Genomic DNA, 22,955 nt, shown 5'->3' with positions numbered 1-22,955 from the left:
TAAATTTAGTTTTCATAGGGAAGAGTTCAGAAAATCAGGTACACAAAAGCCAAAGCATAAAAACACTAGAGCTAGATGGCTCTAATACATGTTGCTCATCCACTTCACATATTTCCAGCAGAAGACAGTACCGTAAAACAATATTCAGACTATAATCTACAGACGAAAGAGAACAGATAACTGTGTGCATCATCTCTTAACTTCTTTGCAATTAACAAATGTGCAAAATAGATCACAGACAAGACACCTGAACCACTGCCATTATTTTACTGCCATTAGGCAGTAAAATACTGCCTAATCCAATTTCTTTTTGAGACCAACAATTTGGCCCATGTGAAAAAATGTGTTCTACTGAACCATTTTTATTTCCCAGGAAGTTGAATGACATCCCACAGGAATTTCACAAAAGCAGCAAAGGAGTTCACTGAATGTATTTGGATTCTCAAATATTTTTATCAAAACAAGGACACCAAATATTTGAAGTCTCTCTATTTCTTTGAATCTAAACTATATGTCACAAACTACTACCAGCTTAGGCCGTGATTGAGCATTCATCCCTTATTCAGAAGAAGTATCAATTTGTTCCTCAACTGCTTTTTGTTAATTGTAACCTGGCTTATCAAGAGGTAGCAGAAAAACATGGCTGAAGAATACACACAGCAGGTTTAACAGCCTCATGGAAGTAAGTCACTAGAAAGGACTGAACTTACTGCAGCTTTCTGCAACATTGACATGGGCAACTTACCCTTAAGGAACAATACTCTAGCTTTGTTAAGTAAATTGCAATATAACACTCAGATTCTATCTTAATGAGTTAATGAGAAATGAATTTTTTTCATCGATCTTACAAAAGTTGCTGTAAGACGGCTGCATATCTCCTTGGCACATCCTGATCCATGCACAGAAAAAAGTGTTTCTTGAACTCTCATTGAGGATAAAGTACCCATGGGGAGCCTCATGTATTCGTACACAGTCATTAATCTTTAAATGTTATTTAACACACTAGAAATAATTGGCAGAAGCCTAAGCTGAAACATTTTAACATGGGGAAAAAGGTTCAAAGATTTTATTGACTGCAAAGGTACATAACTTTAAAGTTATTTAAAAATAATTATTTAATTTTAAAAATATTAAAATTAAAAATTTAATTTGCAGAAGCTTATAGATAGAAAAAAAAAAAACAGAATACCATATTCTTTTTACTAGGGGTTTTGTGCAGAAAGAACTGTCAAGTTTTACTTATGTCAGTATAATAAAACCAAGAAACCATGTCAGATACAGCAGCAAGTTATTTTTTACCCATTTACATAAGACCTTTCACCTTAGCACCGATATGAATAAAATGGAGCATGTCCAAAGAATACAACATACAAGAGACAAGAAGCAGAGAGAGTGAGATGGTTTCTCATCTAAGTATGGAGGTAAATCTAAACACAAAGGATGTAAAACCAATAAACTTAAAAGTGTCCAGGTAAGGTACAGCTTAGGTCCCTGATGCGCTGCTATAAAAACTGAATGATTCCATAAATTAAAGAAGCTTTCCAAGGAAAGATTCAGGAACTCAGATAACAAAAGGCAAATATTAAAAGCGCAAGTTTGTGAAGCATTAAGCATTTATACTACATGTGAATAGTGAATCCCTCTGCTCAATCCAACTCAGGATTTCACTAGAACCCTTTGTGGCTTCATAATTCATTCTCTGAAAGTGGGGACTTGAAAAACAGAAGATTCCTTGGTTGTACAGTCTTTCCAAAAAAAGACATCGCATTTGGACTTTGGAACTCACCCATTTCTACTTAGTGAAATTTTGTAATTTTCTCCAATTCACTTTGTAATTACGCTAATGTTAGTGCAATGGAATATCTGTCAGATTCGTGGTGGTTATATTTTGTGGAAATTTGGAAGTACTTTTTAAACTGAGATCTATTTGAGGCCAAAACTTAAATTTTGAAGAAGAATTCCAGTTTGACAGCTTCTAATGCAAGAAGACAGGAATGAAACAGGTCCTCAATCAATACCTTGCAACTATTTTCCATGTGTTATCTAGTGTCAGTAACTAAGGAAAGGCAGAATGCCAAAGTAGGCATATAAGTAATTTTGTTCAGAAGGGAAATATATATGTTCAATGTAGCAGCAGCAGTCATCTTTCACAAAGAACTAAATGCAGCACTAGGTCTCCTGTTTTGGAAGTTGTCATATTTTCAGATTTCAGTCCTGTTCCTTCCATTCAATATAGTAGAACCTGTGTTATTTTCTGCATATTATTTTCTTGTCCCTATGTATTACTCTCTTTCTTTAACAAACCTAGTGTCTCAGCTTCTGAAAATATAATTTTTTTAAAGTTTATACTAGAAGTTGCTAGTAGCCTAATTCCAAATCTATAGTAAAAACTTTGTAATTCTGATAATTTCTGCCACTTTAACTTATCATTCTTCTTCCTTTTTCTTCCAAATGAAAAATTTGGATTAATTTAAATAAACTGCTGGACACCTAATACAACAATTCTAGATTTTTATTCTTTTAAATGAAACCTGAAAAATTAGAAGCTTGCTAACTAGAAACTGATGCTTAAGAGCTCCTATTCAGTTCTAAGCTAATGGAATAAGTATAGATATTCCTGTAGAATGCAAGAGGTATATTAAAACGATAATTGAGTTTTGATAATTGAATTTTGTTAACATATTTTGCACGCTACTGTTAAATGCAATGACAAACAATAAAACCAATAAATACTATATTAAAAATATAGGATGAATACTTACCTTTCTCTAATAAAATCTGCTAAGTCCTTTGTTGACAAATGTCCATGTTTCATATTATGATAGAGGACATCAAAGCCATTGTTCCTTTCTCCCTAAAGATAAACAAAAAGTAGAACTATGAAACATAACATGCTGAAACTACGTATTTTCATAACTGCTTTTCATCTTAATCACTTCATCAGTAAGTTAATTATTTCTAATGCTTCTGCTTTTTAGCAATTGCTGTTAGTTCCCATGAATCCCATGAATGTGTAAACTAAACAAAGACCACCTCAGTTGCTACCACTACCTTTCTAGCTATATATTTCTAGGCTATTGTCAAAGACATTTCTGTTGTAGATTTCTAGGGGTCTTGTATTCTTTCACTTCCCATCATATTAAACACTAAATACTGTACTAAATACTAAATACAGTACTAAATACTGTACTCTCCATTTATCATCTCATCCTTTTCATTATTTTCAGTTAGGATTACTTGATATCATACTTCTCCAGCCCTTCACTCTTCATTTCTCTTCCCCTGCTTCTTGTAAAACTGGTTAAAAAACGAATCACTAATCTTTTCCTTCTCACTCACAGCTTCTCTGTCTATTCCTAAGTTTAATTTTAAGACATTTTCCAGTGAGTACGGCTCACCTCACTATTAAAACTGAGACACTACTCTAAGCACTGACTAATAAACTCAGCCAGCTTATGACCTCTGGCACTATAATGAACTTCCTCCTTATAGCAAAAAGCAACAGAAATGAAAGGAAGGCAAGGCACAGCATAATAGCATTGCTACTATTAAAGTTTTCCTGTCAGACTATCCATTCCCCTTCTCCCTCACAAAAGCTTCAGATCCATAATCCTGCTTTTATAAAAGGTGCAAAGTGTGCCCTCAGGAAAACTGCATGCATGTTCAGAGTGGAAGGGAAAGAAGAACAGGATGGTACAGCATAGAATGGAATAGACTATTTCAGCCGGAAAGGATCTACAGCAATCATTTAATACAACTGACTGAGCACTTCGGGGATGACCAAAAGTTTAATCATGATGTTGATGGCATTGTCCAAATGTCCCTTAAATACTGACAAGCTCAGGGCACTGATCACCATCTCGAGGTACCCCATTCCACTGTTTGACCACCATCCCAGAGCAAAGAAATGCCTCCTAGTGTCCTATCTGAACCTTCCCTGTCACAGTTTTCAACCATTCCTACATATCCTATCCTTAGCTCTCAGGGAGAGGAGATGGGCATCACCCTTCCCAATCTCCCCTGCTCAGGAAGCTGTAGAGAGCAATGATGTCACCCCTCAGTGTCCTTTTCTCCAAACTAGACAAGCCCAAAGTCCTTAGTGGCTCCTCACAGGACAGGTCTTCCAGCACTCTCACCAACCTTGTCCTCTTCTGGATGCATTCAAATAGTTTCACATCCTCCTTAAAATCCTGAACTTTTAACAAAGGCAGGTCTATACTGTCAGTGAGAAAAGCCCAAGAATTTGGTCTTGTATGCTTCAAAACATTTCTGCCTGTTTAGTTCTGCAAAAATTTGTTTGTGCAGCCATAAAGCAAACCTTATCTGGGAAATTATACAGCTGAAAAATAAAGCTAGCAAATAAAACCAAGAATCACTGATCCAGATCACTGTAAGGAAACAAGCTGTATTGCTCAGCAGAAGAGGCGGGGCGAGAAGGCATGCAGGGATCTGCCGTCTTAAATAAGGAGAGCAGTCATGGGTGGATAGAAAAACTTCACAGCAGCCGTGTTATTAAGCCCAATTCCACTAAGTTTCAAGTTGCCTTAAAGGACACCATAGAGAGACACATAAATTTACAAATAATAGATAACTGAAGGCAATTTGATACAGATTACTAGTTAGGATTATTTGTTTTACTTCTTCCAAGCATTGGGAAAAACAAAATCAAAGGAAAAAAAGCACCTTAAAATCATAGTTTCCATGGTTGAAGTAAGCTGTAACCTGAAAAGGTGCACCAAATTTCAGATTAGTTTGGTATAAGTGCAATTACAGTCTGTAAAAAGTACAAACAAAACTAAACAGAACACATGAAAATACAGCAAACTCTAAAAGGACTCTCCACAGAGCAAGGCTTCTACAAACTTGAAAAATAAAAGAAAGATAAGAACACCAATTACTAGAAAATGCAACTTTATTTAAATGTTGTCCTACTCAAATACCAGCCTGAAGAGTTTGTTTCCCCTTTCACCCCTATTTAAACATTTTTCTTTGTAGTTTAAAGCCTGCAGTTACTCTGAATACTGGTGCACTAACTTATTAACTTTATGTAGTTACTTAATATAAACCCTGAATGCCACTGCATTATAATTAAGACTTCATTGGTATTTTCAATTAGAATACAGAATATAATTCTTATTTAACCTCTCCAAAGTTGTCACTGTACCCAAATTTATAGATAAACATTTACAAATAAATGTTAGGCACTTCTTCCTGAAAAACGAATAAAATTCTCCTTTATGAAATGTTCTTTGCTTTAAGGTGTTTCTTCCAGCTAAACCAACATGTTACCAAAATGTGTTGAACATAGGCCGCTTCTAAACTTTTCATAATGGAAGCTTTTAAAGGGACCTTCTCTTCTCTACACTGGAGTTCTGTAAATTTCCTGCCAATTTAGTAATGCAGGAAGGGTAGCACAGCCAGGAGCCAGCCTCTTGCTGCAGCCTTCCTGATAAACCATCAGAAATGTAACCATGCAAATCTTTAGAGAATGAAATGAGCCTGAACAACCAACTGCCATCATTATCTTGTTCTCTAACTGTAACTGAAGGTTACGGCAAAGGAAATAATTTTCCCACTTAAATTAGGTTTTCTAATCAGTCCTATTCTTTTTCCTCACTACACAATCAATAGTAGAAAGCATGACAGAGAAACAGAACAGATACTTCCCTCAACTGAGTCCCCCAAAAGACTCATCTCTTATACACTATCAATGATTATCAGAGGTTAAGAACCTATGTGCAAAAGACATTGAAGTTTAAACAAAGCAGCAAGTCAAAAGCAGGCTCACAGATTTGAAGGCCTACTTAAGTCTGGTACACCTAAAAGGCATGTCTTCACTTGTAAATATAATGTGAAGTATAACGTATATTACCTGTATCAGACTCTATCTAAAAGCACAAATATCAAAACTCTTCACATGACCAACAGTTCTGATGACTAACCTGATGATCATTCTGCTCATGTTTGGAGACATACACCTACCCAAACCAAATTAAGTACAGTGTCTCAATGCAGAGAGCAGATGTTTTTCTGCTTTAGGAAAAGCTATACAGCCTTTCCACAACTTTTCCATTCCATAGTTATATTCACGAAGAGCAGCAATCAGAGTTAAGGCTCTGTATTTAGCATAACAAGACAGATGTATGTGGTGGGAAAAGGAGAAGTTGTTCAATTTACAAAAGCCAATTAAGTATTTATCCTCTTACATGCACATATGCCATCAACATTGTTTGTGTTTTGCTTGTCTTTTCTCAACATTTCTCCTTCCCACACATATTGTATAGAATTCTGTACATGGAAATTTTGTGTCTTAGTCACTTTTTCTTCATTGGGTGTTTTTACTTGCTCCTCCCTAGTGGCAACAGTAATAGTTGTGATCACTGGAACACTAGTACTGGCCTACTTAAAAATAAATTAATGCAGCATATAGCAGAGGGAATTGATGAAACCTTCCACTCCCATTCATAAGCAATTACCATTCACTGGTATAACAGACAGTTAAGTCAGATACAGATTCTTCCACAAGTTGCATAGTGGAGAAAGACAATCTTCTGCTGTTATATATAACATCAGGCTCTACGTAACAGACTTCAAGATCAGTTTAACAGACATTCTGAATGTCATTTTGTAGGTAAACTACCATCTCTTGAAGGTGATCCTGTGATTACTCAATAAAAAACAAATGTAAAACTGTGTATGAGAGTGCAATCTCTCCATATAGGCACCATTTAATTACTCTGAAGTCCATTAGCAGTTTTCTCCTTCTTACTCAGAGCTAACAAAACTCTCTTCAGAAGATGGTGTTTGTTCTGAGATTTCCTATTCTATACTACTGTAAGAAAGCTCTTCGGTATCTAGAGCATTGATGTCCCCTGACAGCAAGCCATTAGAGAAAGCAAGACTTCTAATATAAGTAAACACTTAAATAAACCTACAACAAAGTATTACTGACCAACTTTTTACACAAAACAAATTAAGTCATGGAAAACAAAAGCAACAAGTCCTTCCATTTCCCTTTATCAAGAACTAGTTGCAAAGATTTCCTAATGGAAATGAAAGTAGCCCCGTCAGCAAATGCATAGTCAGAAATCAGCTTTTCCATGACTTGTGCATAACAGGAAACACATTACAGGAACTCTGTGGGACTGAATTACTTAAAATACTTCACATTTTTAAGAATAAGTTTGTTTGTTGCAATAAAAATAATTCTGAATTTAAAATGCGCATTTAGTAAAATAGCCAGAAATTTCTAGGCAATCTGTAGCAGCATTTATTTTCTATATTTCCAATCAAATTGTTTGAGTGCAAGCTCTGTCTCCTTTGGATTAAAACTGTTCAACATTAACATCTATTAGCGTAAAAACATTATACTCTGTTACACAATTTTCTATTTACCCAGTACAAATAAATGGTTACATTATGGTGACTCTGACTGGTCTGATATTAAATTCAGGACTATGTAAACTCATTTTAGATGCTCTGACACACACTGTTGTCATGTTATTTAAACTGTTAATCCTTGTTGCAGTTTCAAATAAATAGCATGTCTTCCATGCTTTCTACCTAGAAAATAATTTAATTTAATGGGCCCTGAATACATAAAAATACTCCTGTTATTAATATTATGGTCTTACATTTTTGAAAGTTACCTATCCATAAGTTTCAATTTCTGAGTGTCTGAAAGAGCTGTAGAAAATTCACTGAAATGTGAAAGAAAAGCAGTCACCTGATGCTTACACAGGTAATGTATCTTCTTCAGTTCTGAAAGTTTTGAGAAGATTGAACACAAAAACAACCTGTCAACTTCAATTTTCACTTTCCTGTTTCAACATATCAAATAAAGATCAGCTCCGGAGAAGCTCTGTGCATATGTGGAAGGACAGAGACTTCCCACCTTATATAGGTAACTAAAAATATTTTTTAACTAACAAATGGAAGGCTGCCAACTCATGCTACATGTACACACACACAGAGGATACTAAGTAAATATTGCACAATAGCTCTCCTGAAACAGACCATCCAGCTGTATGCCTAGCAGAAGAGTAGTGCTGCACAGACATACGAATGTAACTCCAGATGTCAGCAGGACAAGTCTTTGTGCCACTCATATACTTAAAAGTTCATATGACAATACATCTTACCCTTGATAGAGCAAGCTTCTTCACAAAGCTATAATTATTAAACCAGGATACTGTCAACCTTTATACTCCACAAAAAGTATTTGGAAAAAAAAAAGGAATCTTCAACACAGCCATTCTCAAAAGCTACAAGTAAAGCAATCAATTAAAATATTTTTTTTTAAATTGTCAAAACCAATTTATACATATGTTTTTATATGCCAGAACTTCCAAAGTTATCGCGCATAGAGTTACACAGAAGCCAGCTTCAGCTATTCAAAGAACTTCCAATAGCTTAATTAATTTGGTTAATTTTAAACAATTCATAACCAACAACCAACTGGTTTGGAAGATGCTTATTTTTCTTGACTTGTCAGAAGTTATTCCTTTAAACTATGTCATAAGAATCACCTGCACTGGTCAGTTTAAATACAAAATCAAAGTCTAAGTAATATTTTCTGTTAAGTCAGTGATAAACACCACTTTCTATACTCCTATACCAGTAACAGTGTACTCAAAGTGACAAAATGTAGCTATGCTTAACAGAAATAGTTTATGATAGGGTTACCTTTAAATTATGACATTGTTTTGATGTAGCATATACACAAGAGCAAGCATACAGTGTTTTATGACAATCCTAATTACGAGTTGGAAATATTTGGACATGTGACTTGAATGCATAACACTCAGACACAAAAATCAAAGCCACTTATAGCATGTACTACTAGTTCATAACTTTTGATACCCAAAAAATATCCTCCTGGCTTGGAAAATTGCTCTAAAATGTCATGCTGCATTAGCAGACCCTTACATTTTCCAAGTGATAGTAAATTTTTTAAATGACAGTAGAGGTCTCTCTACTTCAGCTTTGCACATCCTGAAAACAGTATTATTTATCTCTCACTGATCTCTTACAGAACACTGAAGATATAGCAGGCTCATCCAATTTTCTTACATTCTCTAACAACAACAAAACCAAAGTATGCAATTATTTAAACACTTTCAAAAGCAGTGCAAGTGGAAAGCATCAGGATAATTTTCAAGACTTGCAACAAAGAAAGTAAAATTTGTTTTGTTTACATGATCACATTTAGTAAGACAGCAGCTTAAATAGTGTATCAGAAATTGATACTCTCATACATGTCACTCCCCTTTTCTGGTGAAATCATTAAAGTCCCTTAAGTTTCTGATCTCTTTTCTTATTACTCACAGCAAATTACTAAATCAAGGGAGAGCATCATACAGCTTAAGATCCAGACTTTTATTTCCAAATCACAATTTCAGTTGCAAGTTAATAACAGCATCTATGTCAAATAATTGAATATTAATTATGTTTTAGATACATTTTTAAATCAGTGCTTTAAAAAGCATAACTATGCTATTCCATATTTCCAAAAATATTTTGTCTGGGGTTACCTAGAAGGGCAAGGAAGATATGACAAAACAATCCTTCTGGAGTTCTACATACTACCACCTTCCTTTCTCTTTACAAATTTCTCTTCATTATTTTTAGTCATTATGCATTCATTGCATTTTCATGTATCTTCTAGTTCCCAGCTTAACTTTCTCACCATAATTCAGAGCCTACATGGATTGCTTCCCAAGTCTTCCAAAGCAGTAGCAGTTCTGACCAATAACCTGTTCTGAAATGTTAGTGCAAATGAAGATGACTAATGATTGAAAATGCACAAACCTATAATTTATACCTAGTTCTGAGGATATACAGAAACTCAATAGTTTCAGATTTTACAAATCCATCATTACAGTTAATCTTGAAAAATATTCACCCACAGAAGGAAAGAAGGAGCATTCCCTATTCCTTTTAATTTTACTTCTATACAAAATAAAACCCTGTTTATGGTATCGCAAAAATTTCTTGGTCAAATTTTGCAAGTTAAGACCCCATCTAATGTCTTTGTCATCATCACAAGACAAACACAAACAAACCTCTCGGCCTACCTTGTGTCATTTCTGACATATGAGAAAAACCTGTACTAACAGAAGGAATCATCCATGTCTTGGCACTCATTGGTAACCCACACTAGGGGTTTTGCCAACAAAGCTATAGGTAGAGACTCTTTAAAGCAGAAAGAGAGAAATGGGAATTTGAGGTAGATATCTTCTACCTCATACTTGCTGAAAGCATTTGTGAAGACACAGACGTGGAAACAGAACATATGGGAATGGCCCAATTTAATCAACTTACTAACAAAACACAACTGATGAGACAGTTAAATGAATGTACCACAGTACACAACAAAGCTTATAGAAAGCTCAAATTCAGTTATGATAGCTGAATAAACAACTTCTGTTTTGCTTTAATCTTAGAAGCTTTTCCAATCAAAATGCATTTTTATATTAATTCTAATATTATTTTTATGAAAGACAAAATTCTTCCACATGTTAGTTTAATACGATCTCTCACACTGAGTCTTCAAATTAAGCAGATTTGTATGCCAAGAGAGCAAATCTAGTATCTTGGGTCATTAAATTTTAATAGTATATTGAAAGCAAAGAAGTCAAAACTAAGCACAAGACTGCAAACAAAACATAAACTTGAGCTATGCCTTATATTCAAGAACAGTGTAATAGTGAAATTAGTTTTTCCTGAACTTTAAGCATAACTGTTGCGTACAACTAAAAAGTCATGCATGTAAAAGATATTTTGTCTCTTTTTCACTTCAGTGTCAAGCAATAACAATTTTTATGTTTCTGCTACTTCTTGGCCGACAGGCACATAAAGAATTTAAAAAGTAGCAACTTTGTAAACAGTACGGTGACTAGGAGAACACTTATTTTAATGTTTCAAACTAGCAGAGGTCATAATGAAAACTAGTTGCGTTTCACACGAAACTCAATCCATTTAACTTTCATCCATATATATCTACCTATTTCATAAACCAGATATCTGCGCAAAGGTGACGCATGTCCAAAGCAAGCTGGAAAGCCTGTTGTTCCCCTAAGCCGGCTGCTGCTCGGCTGTACCTCCTCACGGGCACACGGAGACGAGCTACCGGTACAAAAGCGCGGAGCGCCGAGGCGCAGCTCTGCCTTTGCGTGAAACAAATGTGAAGCTGCGACAGCCCGTGCTGTTCTCCCGTAGAGCACCAGGACTCACTGCAGCCCAAGTCACCCCCAGGCACCGTGCTGACTGCGAGCGCCGGACCCCTGTGCACAGAGTGGCTTCCGCGCATTCCTCGGCCCAGCGCCTCATGGCAACCACCCACCCCATCCTATCCTATCCTATCCTATCCTATCCTATCCTATCCTATCCTATCCTATCCTATCCTATCCTATCCTATCCTATCCTATCCTATCCTATCCCCATACCACCCCATCCCTCTTCCCGCCGTCTCTCCGCAGCGGAGCCCGAGCACGGTGGCGTCGTCCCCCTTGCCCTGCCGTATCCCGCAGGTACCCCGCTCACCGCGGCCCAGCCCCGCCGTGGCGGGCGCAGCGGGCAAGAACGCCTGGACGCAAGGCCCCGGCCCAGTCCCGGGGGTGGCGTAAGAGCCGAGGCTGCTCTCGCAGCGGGGACCGTGGCTGTCCCGCGCCGCGCCCTGCCCGTTCCGCCCGCGGCGCGGCGTCACCGGCCCGCGGCGCTGCCCTACCCAGAAGCTCTCCACGAAGTACGCCATCCTTTCTCCGCCGCCCGGCCACCGGCGAGCCCGGCCGCGGCCGCCGCAGCCGTCGAGACGCGACGGAGGAAACGGGCGCCGCCGCCGCGTTCCGCCCTTCCCGTGACGGAGCAACCGCCGCCGCCGCTCCCGCCCCGGCCCGGCCCCGCGCCTGCGCTCGGCCGCCGCCGCTGCTGCGCAGGCCCGGCAGCGCCGGGGGCGGCGGGCGCCCTCTGGCGGGGGCGGCGGGAGCCGCGGGTCCGCAGCAGTGCAGGCTCGGCGGCAGAAGGCGCGCTCGGAAAGCTCGGGTGAAACCCCTGTGAGCCTCTGTGAGCGCCGGGGAACGGCCACGCTCAGCGCCACCGCGCACGGGGGAGACGAGGGTCCTGCTGTTGGAAGATTCTTCACCCAGGGGGTGGCTGAGCACTGGTAGAGGCTGCCCAGGGAAGTCGTCACTGCACCAGCCTGACAGAGTTCAAGAAGCGTTTGGACATCACGTGTCACGGGGACACGATGCGATTCTTGAGGATGTCCTCTACGGGGCTACGAGTTGGACTCGATGATTCTTGTGTCCCTTCCAAGTCAGAATATTCTGTGATTCTGTGAAGTGGCTTCACAACCAAGTCTAATTCCAGCCAAGTAGGGTAAGGTCCTTGAAAGCAAGGTCCTTGATGGTGACTAGTGCCACAGGGAATTTTGCTGATAAAGCATAATCTGCCCTCCTAACAGCATTGTCCCACAGCATTTTACAGTTCCAGTGGCATGCTCCTAATAAAGATGCATCTCATTTAAAGCCAAAGTGTCTGGAGAAACTGATTAATTCAGGTTTTCACCTTCTTCAGTGACAGCTCGGTCTGTAGACCCTTCATTGACTCAATATAGGGTATTAGCCAGTGAGATGATGCCAATTTTTGGTCCAGAACACAGAGCTACTCAAGTGCCACCTGTGGCCAATCCATATATATATATATATATATATATATATATGTGTGGGTGTGGGTGTGTGGGTGTGTATAGACAGATAGTCTTTGTTGCAGAGTCAGCACCACTGGACTCTTAGTGGGACTCCACAGAGTTCCTTTTCTACCTTCATAGGGTGATTCCTTGCCCAAGACAGCTAAAAATAGAGGACCAGATCTAAGCAGCAGTGTGGGGGGCTGTAGTTCATTGTCCAATGCAAACATGTGGTGCTTTATCCTAACTTGACGTGTGGTTTTGTCAGCACAAAGTTTTATCCAAACCAGAAAAAGTAAGATGGTGATATTGTCAGATGGGTGTTCAAAGAGCTCCCCTCCCTTATGGAAACCCTATTAGTTATGGTGTGAAAAACCTCACCTTCTTTTACATTGTCACTAACCATTTTTGTACTTTGTTCTGTATGTTATTAGGTAAGGCATAGAGCAGAACATTCAAATCAACCCTCAGAACCTGATGAACCCACCAACTCATATCAAATTTACACTGAGTAAAGACTTCCATGAAAGAAAATGGTTAAGAAAAATGTAGTTCAGAAGTTTACAAAGCTACAGAAATTCATCTACCTTTACTAGAGGTATTTTCATGGAACATTAGCAGAATCATTCTGAAATGGTATTACAGTTATTGGCAAATGGCTGTCTTTAGTCTATCACTTCTGTAGCTCCATGATAAGTTTAGTTCCTTTCTTTCTGGCAATGTTGTCCCAAAGTTCCAGTGTATGCCAAGCTGATTACTTGTCAATACACAGAATACTTCTGTATCTCTTTCAAAGTACAAATTTCTTTAGAAGTCCCAAGACCTTTAGATCTGGATCTCTCTCTTTTGATAAGAGAAGCATGTGTACTGTCATTTTAAACACTAATAACATGCTGTAGTGTTGCAGATAGGTAGAACTTTACAAAAGGATGGCCTTGTAAAACCATGGCTCACTCCTGTTACTTTGGCTAAGTAGAAAAGGCTGCTGTGAGTGACTCAGCTGAATTAGAGATAGAAAAACAAGTTATATAACCATTGTGTGTTAACATCATTGTGTATGGTGGTTGTTTGGATGATGTTTTTGTATTTTAGAAGTATGTAACTGATCAAAAAGCTAACTGCTTAAAAAGGCCTGGTTTTTGCAATAAAGGAGTTCTCTTTTGCATTTGCCTGGGAACTCTGCATTGCTCTGCTTTGTAACATTATAGGACTATATTTGAAGAACTCTTATTTAGTCCTCTTTTTACTTAATATAAGTAAGTAGTCTGCATTATGATCTATTATGAAAAAAATTACATGATTATAGTACATTCTGCAGTGTGCATTGCAATCTGTAAGGATGTACACCAGGACAAGCAACAGATAAATGCTGCATGAGCAGAGCTGAAGCTTTCTATTCCATAGCAGATAGAAATACACCATTCACAGGGACAGATACTGTGCTATGATGGAAGGAGTGTCAGGTTTACTTCTATGTTTCACAGAAAAATTCCTATCTTCCATATTTTCAAAGCCATATAGTTCTGCCTTATGTGCTGCTATACTAGATGTGAAGCAACTGTTGCAGTTCTTCAGCAATTTACCATGACAGAAATATCAAACCCATCCTCAGGTTTTCAACAGCTTTCCACACAAATTTGAATGAAATGCACAATCTTAATGTTAAAGCACATTCCAACATAGGTACAGTTATACAGAAAAACACTTTGATCTGTATCATGATCAGGATCGAGATTACATTTCAATATTTTTCTACATAGAGAAATCCATAATGAATTATTAAGTGTGGAGACAATGTCCCTTTTTCTGGAAGTCCCTGATCTGCATGTTAGTGAAGTCTTTCAGAATACTTTGCAATACTGTCATTTACAATTCTTTAATCTTATCTTCTTCCCTAGTTATTGGCTGCCAAGGACCAGATACTAGGTTAGGTAGACTCTTTGTCTCAGTACAGTCGTTCTGTTGTTCTCCTCCTGTAATGGAGGTAGAGAGAAAGGGACACTATTTTGAAAGCCATAAATACACAGTGAGTCCTCTATAATAAAAGAAGAATTCCTTGCATGTTTTCAGCACTTTTCACAGAAGATCTAAATAGTTTTCTGGATTGCTGATTTTTTAATAGTTTAAAAAAGCAGTTCCTCTCATCATCTACATGAGTGTCAGGTCAAAGAACCACCATAATAAACCTCACTGGAAGGGTATGAAGAACTAAAGAGACAACTTAGCTATACTAGTTCACTAGTTATATTTTATGTCTTGGTTTTAAAGAGTTTAAGAAGAAACACTCTGAAATGAGTTGCTTCCCATTATAGGCTTAACCAAAACTTTTCCACCAATAAGGAATGAATACGACTAGAAGTAAGTGAAAAACCAAGAATTTACTAACAATCGGAACAGCATCAGGCAAAGAATAACAGTAAACAATTGCTAGATACTATATTGCTACATCTCACAGGGTACCACCCCACCAAAATGGCTCTCCCCAGACGAGCATGTCTCATGGACAAGGGAAAAAGAGTGCCAGTCCTCCCTCTGCTCACTGCTCCGCTTATCTCCCTGATGGCTGGAGCTCCAACTGGTATTCTCCGGATCACGGGGCTAGAACTTGTGAAGGAACTTGGCTTTTCTCTTGCAGGAGATGGTAGGGCAGGCCAGGCAGGACAGTGGGGCTGGGGTGGCTTGTGGTCTTCTCTCCTTGGCCAGGCGCTGCTGGTGGAATTTGCCCTGAGGCAGACCAAGACCACTAACTGCAGCTTCTCTGAGATGAGAAAAAACAAACCCAAAAGAGAACCCAAACCTGAAAAGCCTCTGTCCACACTGCCTCGGCTCTATAGCAAGAAGAAAAGAGCCAAAGAAAGCAGCCAGAGTGAGAGTCCTGCCTCAGCAAAAATGAAGAGCCCAGCAAGGCAAAAATTAGGCAGTCAAAGAGGCTGAGCTGCCTGCAAAAAACGACTTTAAAAAAAGCTTACAGTACCACTCTTCCCAGTGGCATTTTCCGGCTGCAGGGTCTTAAAGAGACAGTAACAAATTTTGGGCATGGATAGATCTGGAATACAGTAACATTCTGGGTTACCCATGGCAGAAAATAATACTAGGCTTTTAAAAATGTAAGGTATTTGACATTACTATGGATTGAATACATGCTAAAGGAGGCATTTAGCTCAGCTCCTCTTACAGAAAGAGCATCCCTGATTGTGCAGTTTGCTATCTGCATCTCCACATACTCATTCTCCCATATTTCCAGCTTCTAGCTTTATAAGTGTTAATATTAACTTATTTTCAACAGAAATAAAGATTGTAATTTGGTTTTACTTATAACAACTAAGTTATTTTTTTTATGTCCAAGCCATCTGAAAATGAGTTAGAAACTCTAGGTAAAATAACCATATTCAATTACCGGTAAAATCCTTAATACATGAATTGCATGTATTAATTTTAAGATTAAAAAAAAAGAATAATCAAAACAATTACCAAAAATAACACTGATTATTATACAACTTATTGTTGTAAGGAGTTGCCAATAAGCTAATTGGCATTTAAAGTTCCTTATAAATTAAGAGAGTTAAGAAACAGATTCAGATAAAATGTATACTCTAACACTATATTTTCTCTTTAAAGAGGATCTGAAGAAGCAGATGGAGGTATTTTATATACCATATACGTATTTCATATAGTCCTTTGAGAATATGCTCTGAAAAATGTGTTTTCTTTCTTTATTGTCTTTGCTAAAAGAACTACTCAAAAATCTATAGTTGTACTTGGAAGACTGCAAGCAGCAGAAGGGGATATAAAAATCCAGAGTTGTTTACCACTGTGGTGGAGAACAAAAGATGAAATGAAGACAGAGTGAATTGTTAGCAAAGTCCTTTTCAAGAGTTGTTTCAGTTTGGTCAGTACTGTCAGGCTACCTTGTAGGATTTAAAAGCCACCAGGATTATACTCTAACCAAGCAATGGTACCTGCATACCTGCAGACACTACCGAGAAGTTTAATAATTCACTTGCTTATGACCTACACATTACCTTCATTGCTAGACATTTACTGTAGCCTTTTTGTACAGAAAGTGTAACAAAATAGGCAAAATGTTAGCACTGGTAAAGCTTAGGGGAAAAAAAATTGTAAAAAGAGATTAAAATATTAGCAGCAAATACAGCTAACTTGAAATAATTTATTCAAAGGGAATTCTCCCAGATAATCTTAATACGGGCTAAGCCCTTTTCTGAAATACATGCATAAACTGAAATTGTAGTCTGATGAGAGAACACTGCTGGGATTATGGCCTACATCACACTTTTGGTAGGATGGGCGTTTCTAATGTTATTTCTATGTATAAGATGAACAAAAATATTTGTCAACAGAGCCATAGCCATGTTATTACAGTAAGATATCAACTGAATTTCTTTAAACCTGGTGCAATATTTAATCAAAGTTATTTCAAAGTAAGGAATAATATACATGTTCTGTTGAAGATTTGCAGCAACTTTTAATGGCACGGTTTCCTACATCCCTGGAATTATGGATTCCATTAGGCTGCATCATCTGACTCACTGGATAGTTAACTGCATGCTTCTATTGATCTGGGCACCAAGCTTGACTGTATCCCATTCATTAACTCAATAACTTAAGTTATTAAGCCAACAGCATTGTTTCACAATGAGTCACTTGGTTTTAATGGTCCAGCTTTATAACTCTTCTGCCAAAAGCATGTCTCATTAAATCAACCGTCAATCAAATGGAAGGCTCATAAAGTGTTAGTAAACATAAGTAACAACAAACCAGAATAGCTGAGTGGTTGAAGATTCCATTTTGACTTCTTGTCCCATTTCAGTCCTGCATGAAAACTTCTGGGAGATTTCTAACATATTCAGGAGGTGCATTATTACAGTAACACCACACTGAAGTTTTTAATCTATATTCTGTGTAAGATGGGGAATTAACAGGATAAATTATTACGCAGCTGTACCCTAAGGAGTACATTCAAGGGTTAGTTGAACTCATACCCTTGACACCTTAATATTTTTAATATTACATACATGCTTACTTACCGGCAAATATGTCAAAAAATGAACTTGGAGCAGCAGTATATTTGCAATCATCTGGTAAATATAACCTAAATGAAAAAGAGAAGACTGATCTATTTAATACACTGAAATTCAATGAAAGGTGAAGAAACATGAAGTATTTAGAAGAGCAAGCTATGACTATACAACTACTTAGCACCAAAGTGCTCCATAGTACAGCACCTCCTGTGGTGGTGTTCTGATCACAAAGATCTTCTCCACTCTTGTTATAATATACAACAGAAAAGATAATTGGTGGAAGGGTGTGAAGCCAAGCTAATAAGATTATGTGGTATCTCAAGAAAGTTATCTTAGGACAGCATATATAAGAATAGATGGCACTTATGTCTTTAATAAACCAAAGACAGCTTTTAAGTATTACCATACTTACAGAAGAGCAACTGTTTGGGATTGAGTTCATGCAAGACAGTAAATGAAATAATGAAAGCTATTGGTCTGGATGGGTGTTTTAGCTGCCTAAGTAGGAAATAGCCAATGAAATATTGTGAAAAAAAAAAATGAAATGATTTGGCTATACAAATCCTTAATTAAGACTGAACATTAACATGGTCAGTGAATGGGCTTGCATTTGAGCAAAAGTAATACTATGTGAAAATGATTCTTACCTTTGATTCTTAACATCCATAGACTGACACACTGATGCCTACTAATGCCAGCCATCAGCTTTAGCAAACAGAAAAAAATCTGTAAACCTCAGTGTCCTTGTCACTACAATAAAACTCTTAAAGCCTAATTCCTTCTGAAGACATGTAGTAACAATTTGGAAGGCCTCCTGTCTGCTCACACAGAAGACATTGGAGGTTTAATTTTTGTTGTGTTGTTTTTATGTGGTTTTTTTTTTTTTTTTTTTTTCTGTGGGTTTTTTGTGTTTGTTTGTTTTAAAGGTACAAAAGTAGCCTATGTGTCTTAATCATCTTAAATCATCTTAAAAGATGCCTATGGGTCTTAATCAGAATAACTAAACCCTGAGTTATTACATCAGGCAATTGTCTGTGTTAAATATTGCCTTTTTTTCATGGAATGAGAAACAGTTACTTGACTGAGTGAATGCTAGCAACACAATTGAGAGCTATGGTCTAAGGTTCCAGCTGGCTTCCATCTGGTTTCGGCCCAATGATGAAAACAGGTTTGGTGTGCAGGGATAAGGAGGATGGAGATAAACAAAATTAAAATTGGCTACATATTCCTAAGGCAGAGCACTACTAGAGAAAAGTGATGCAACTGTTTTATTGCCTTTTGCTAAGATATGTAAAGAATTTTAAAAAATGAATACTTTAATATTTAATTTTTCCTATGGTTAATGTAATCTTCCAAAGCTAGAAGGAAAAGGTGCATATATTTACAGACATGATTCCAAAATGTTCACTTGAGCATGTACATTTAAGAATGAAAAACATATACGCAAGACAATGACCATCAATACATTAAGGAGACAAAAACCCCACCGCGTAAAATGACTCAAAAGCTCCATTTGAGATATTAATTTTATTAAGACACTGAAAGATGTGTTTCTAGGAAGAAAAATACATTAAAATTTAGTTGTAAAACATTTTCCCACTATTTTTTGTGGTTTAGTTCATAAGCAAAATCCTTTTTTAAATGGTATTCTTCACTATGTTTTGAGTTTTCAAACTACAGAATCCTTTAGTTTCTATATCTGTAAGTCACAGAAACTTCTCAGTAAGTCAACATAAATGTAAGGCTGAAAGATAGCTTTACCCTGTTAAGACAACAGTTAATAACAATTCCAGGGTAAAAGGACAGGTAAATAAATCTCACTTCCATTTGTGTAATTTATCACAGAAATAAAATTCTATTTAGTATTTCTATTAAACACAGAGGGTGCAGAGAGAAATAAGGAAAATTTAAAAATATTGGCGTAAGTTACAGTAACACTGCAGTAGTAATGCACCCAAATTAACCTGTATGCCTTAAACACAGGAAGACTTTGAGTTCACCTCTATATTTAATACAGGAAATTTTATGACCATTCATTTTGACAAGGAGCACGAAGAGAAGGAAAAAATAGGTAAAACGTCAGTATAACATCATCTTATTCCCATTTTTTAATATATTTTGAAGTATGGAAATACATATTTCCATATATTTAAAAAATATAAATTAAGATGTGGAAAGTAATATTTATACCTGAAGACCTATATCTATAGAAAAAGATAAATATATCTATAAATACCTCAATTTTAATTTTTCACAATTCAAATTGAAGTCTGGTAGACAAAGAGTTGATGTCACCAAAAAAAAAGCTTGAAAAACTGTGACTCAGAAATAATTCCTTATATGCCTTCACTTATACTACTGTGTAGTAGTACATGTGCAGCATAATTAGATCTGCTTAGATCTGCTTTGCTTAAATTGGATGGATTATAGGAAACTACTTAATTTTAAGTCTGTCATTATTCAGATTAACATTTGGATGTCTTTGGAGAGGTTTCAATAGTCTATACTGCTCATTTTATGCAGAACAAGGGTAAATGCCTGTGAAAGATCAGTCCCTTACAATGCAGTATGCTTCATTGTGAATCATTCTGGGATAACAAAAGCTACCAAAAACTAGTCTGTGAGCACTTAACATACATAAATTATTTTCTACACACTCTTATGCCTATTGAAATACCTCTTCACTCAAATACAACTTTAAATGTCTTTTTTTAAAAAAGAAATACCATGATATACAATTATGTGCAATCTTTTGCACCATTCCACAAGCTTTGCCACATTAATTTCCCGTACTCAAAATGTACTTCATCCTTTTCACATTTTTAAATACAGGTAGTAATTAACCTCAGACTCAAAATTAGAGGCCATGGCTTAAAATCAGGTGTTGAGCTGACAGTAGAAGACTTGAACAAATTACTACAAACTATGTCAGAACATGAGGTGAGTGGGAATGCCTATCTGAAAGTAAGCTAAACTTCTCCAATTGCCTCCCACACAGCCACTGATATGTTCAGCCACCAGGAACTGATACTTCTGCTAAGCAGCTTAGTCTCTACACTGCTGTTCCATGGCTTTCTCTTGTTTCTTGAAATGGAAGTCCTTCATTTAAGCAGAGTTTCAGCCAAGTGTACAAGTAATTAGTTTCTACTATAAATTTCATTATAGTATTTATATCTATGCATTTTATTGCCCATACTAGTCAGTTGCTTATATAGTGTAATGACTAAGTTCAATAAAATGATCAATAGATAAGCAATCTGTGCTAGACATATGTAATGGTCTAAGTTGCCTACATGCTATTGACCAACTGTTAAATATCAGAAGTGAACATAAAATGTTCAACTCCACATGAATGGATTGAAAGAAACTGTTGTTTCATATTTTAGAGATTTCTAAACTGTAGAACTTCCTAAAGTTCTGTAAGAACAACTCTTTAAATAATTTGTATTACCATGATCCCATGAAAGCTAGATAAAATTAGACTAAGACCACTGCAAATTTTGGTTCAAGGTCTTGAATAATTTTAATTTATTTCTGGTTTACTCATTGTTTAATTATTCACGTTATTTATAGCCCAGGAAATAAGTACAACATTTTTCTCCCCTTTTCCATTTGGTCAGACTTAGCAAGTATTAACTGTTTCAAGAAACATAGTTAATGTAACATTTCTCAGTAGTAAAGTAGTTACCACTTATCACCCAACAGGTTATAATTTCAATCCACCTAAACCTCCTTTTCATACATTGATCTACCCTCAAGCAGCGTGAAGTATCTAAACTAAGCTAACATTAAATTATCCAAAAACCATTCTCTTTCAGATAAAACGAAAATCCTTATTCAGAGCTTCTAGTATCTACACTTGTGAATTAAAAGGGTGCACAACAGGATAAAGCAAAACATAAATAGAACAATAAATTTTAATCATTCATCAAAAATTGGAATGCAACATCTATATTTCAACAACTTTATTAACATAGTCAAGCAGTGATTAACATTCACATCTATTATGTCACATCATACAAATGTAAATACAAAATTACTACAGTACAATATATATTCTCTGCATGATCCAAAATATTTGGTGGCCCCAAAAACTCTTTTAAAATTCAGCAGCTTATCAAAAATTAAAACCATATTCTATTTAAAATGAAGTTCTGTTAGCACATAGGCAGACTTCAAGAAATATCACTCAATTTAGTACAGTTTGAGAGGTTGCAGGAGGATATGTTTGAAGGAAACATTCCAACATTGTGGCAGATACAGAAACATAAGATTTAAAGCTTTCAAGCAAAACTTATACAACCTAAGTTGTCAGCAGAAAGATCTGGTCACCTCTAATTTAAAACTATTTTGTGTACTTCATCCAATTTAAAATTTTAGAAGTCTCTAGTATCAGTAAGTCAGACATATATACAACATAACTATCTATCTCTTTCCACAAACAGATACCACACTGCAGATTTCAACAGCCAAATAAACCTCCTTATACCAATCTTTTTATTCTCATTGCTGTCCTCACAAAAACCACCCAAACCTTGTTAATTTTGTTGTGCACTCAAAATAAGGAAATAGATACCTAAAGCAAAAAGTAGCACAACAGAACAAGTTTGTAGAAAAATGGTACTATACTGTAAGTGCTGAATTCTTTGAGATGTGGATTTGGCTTACTTAAAGCATACTGTAACACCACACAGGGATTCATCCTATAAAGTCATTTCAAACTTCCCTCATTTACATACATTCAAGTGAGTGAATATCACTATTCTAGAAGAATATACAAAGCAAGTAAAGAAGAGTACTTGCCTCAGTTCCCCATTTAAAACTGGCTTGCTTCAACCGTTAAGTGCAAAGAGCAAGCATCAGTGGCAGACAAAATGCAGTTTCTACTGGAGAATACATAGACGACTGAAGGATACAAATCATCCTGGAGAATGCATAGGTGAGAGAAATACATAGCTACTGAACAATCTTTATTTATTTAGGGTGAGATTATGTAATATTATAACAAACATGTGTGCAAACTACATCAGCATCTATCTGAGATTAACTGCAGGATGTTTTGCCATTTCACTGTAGAGCTTAACCTTCATTTAAGACAAAAAGTCACACTTTAGACCCTATATAAAAGCCTTCTATCATCCTCATGAAAGAGATAGTATGAAAGCAGTTAGTGTTAAGTTACAACTTCTTTCCTTGAAAATACCTGAAACAAAAGATTTCCAATTTAA

At 36.7% G+C, this 22,955-nt stretch overlaps 1 protein-coding gene across 4 annotated transcripts in view; it reads right to left on the bottom strand.

Moving 5' to 3' along the window:
* Nucleotides 1-11,850, bottom strand: part of FCHO2 (FCH and mu domain containing endocytic adaptor 2) — an 83,988-nt gene extending 72,138 nt beyond the window's left edge. For 3 of the 4 annotated variants that reach the window (XM_054004425.1, XM_054004427.1, XM_054004428.1), the window contains exons 1-2: nucleotides 11,729-11,850; nucleotides 2,763-2,854 (exon numbers count right to left, since the gene is read on the bottom strand). In XM_054004425.1, the coding sequence (XP_053860400.1) occupies nucleotides 2,763-2,854; nucleotides 11,729-11,755 (119 nt within the window). In that variant the 5' untranslated portion in view covers nucleotides 11,756-11,850. Of the gene's footprint in view, nucleotides 1-2,762; nucleotides 2,855-11,544; nucleotides 11,620-11,728 lie in introns of those variants that run through there. The other variant, XM_054004429.1, reaches the window with a different exon arrangement.
* Nucleotides 11,851-22,955: the final 11,105 nt, after the last annotated feature.

This window comes from Vidua macroura, chromosome Z (assembly GCF_024509145.1).
Source record: "Vidua macroura isolate BioBank_ID:100142 chromosome Z, ASM2450914v1, whole genome shotgun sequence".
Classification (NCBI taxonomy): domain Eukaryota; kingdom Metazoa; phylum Chordata; class Aves; order Passeriformes; family Viduidae; genus Vidua; species Vidua macroura.
This window is presented reverse-complemented; position numbering and strand designations above follow the sequence as displayed.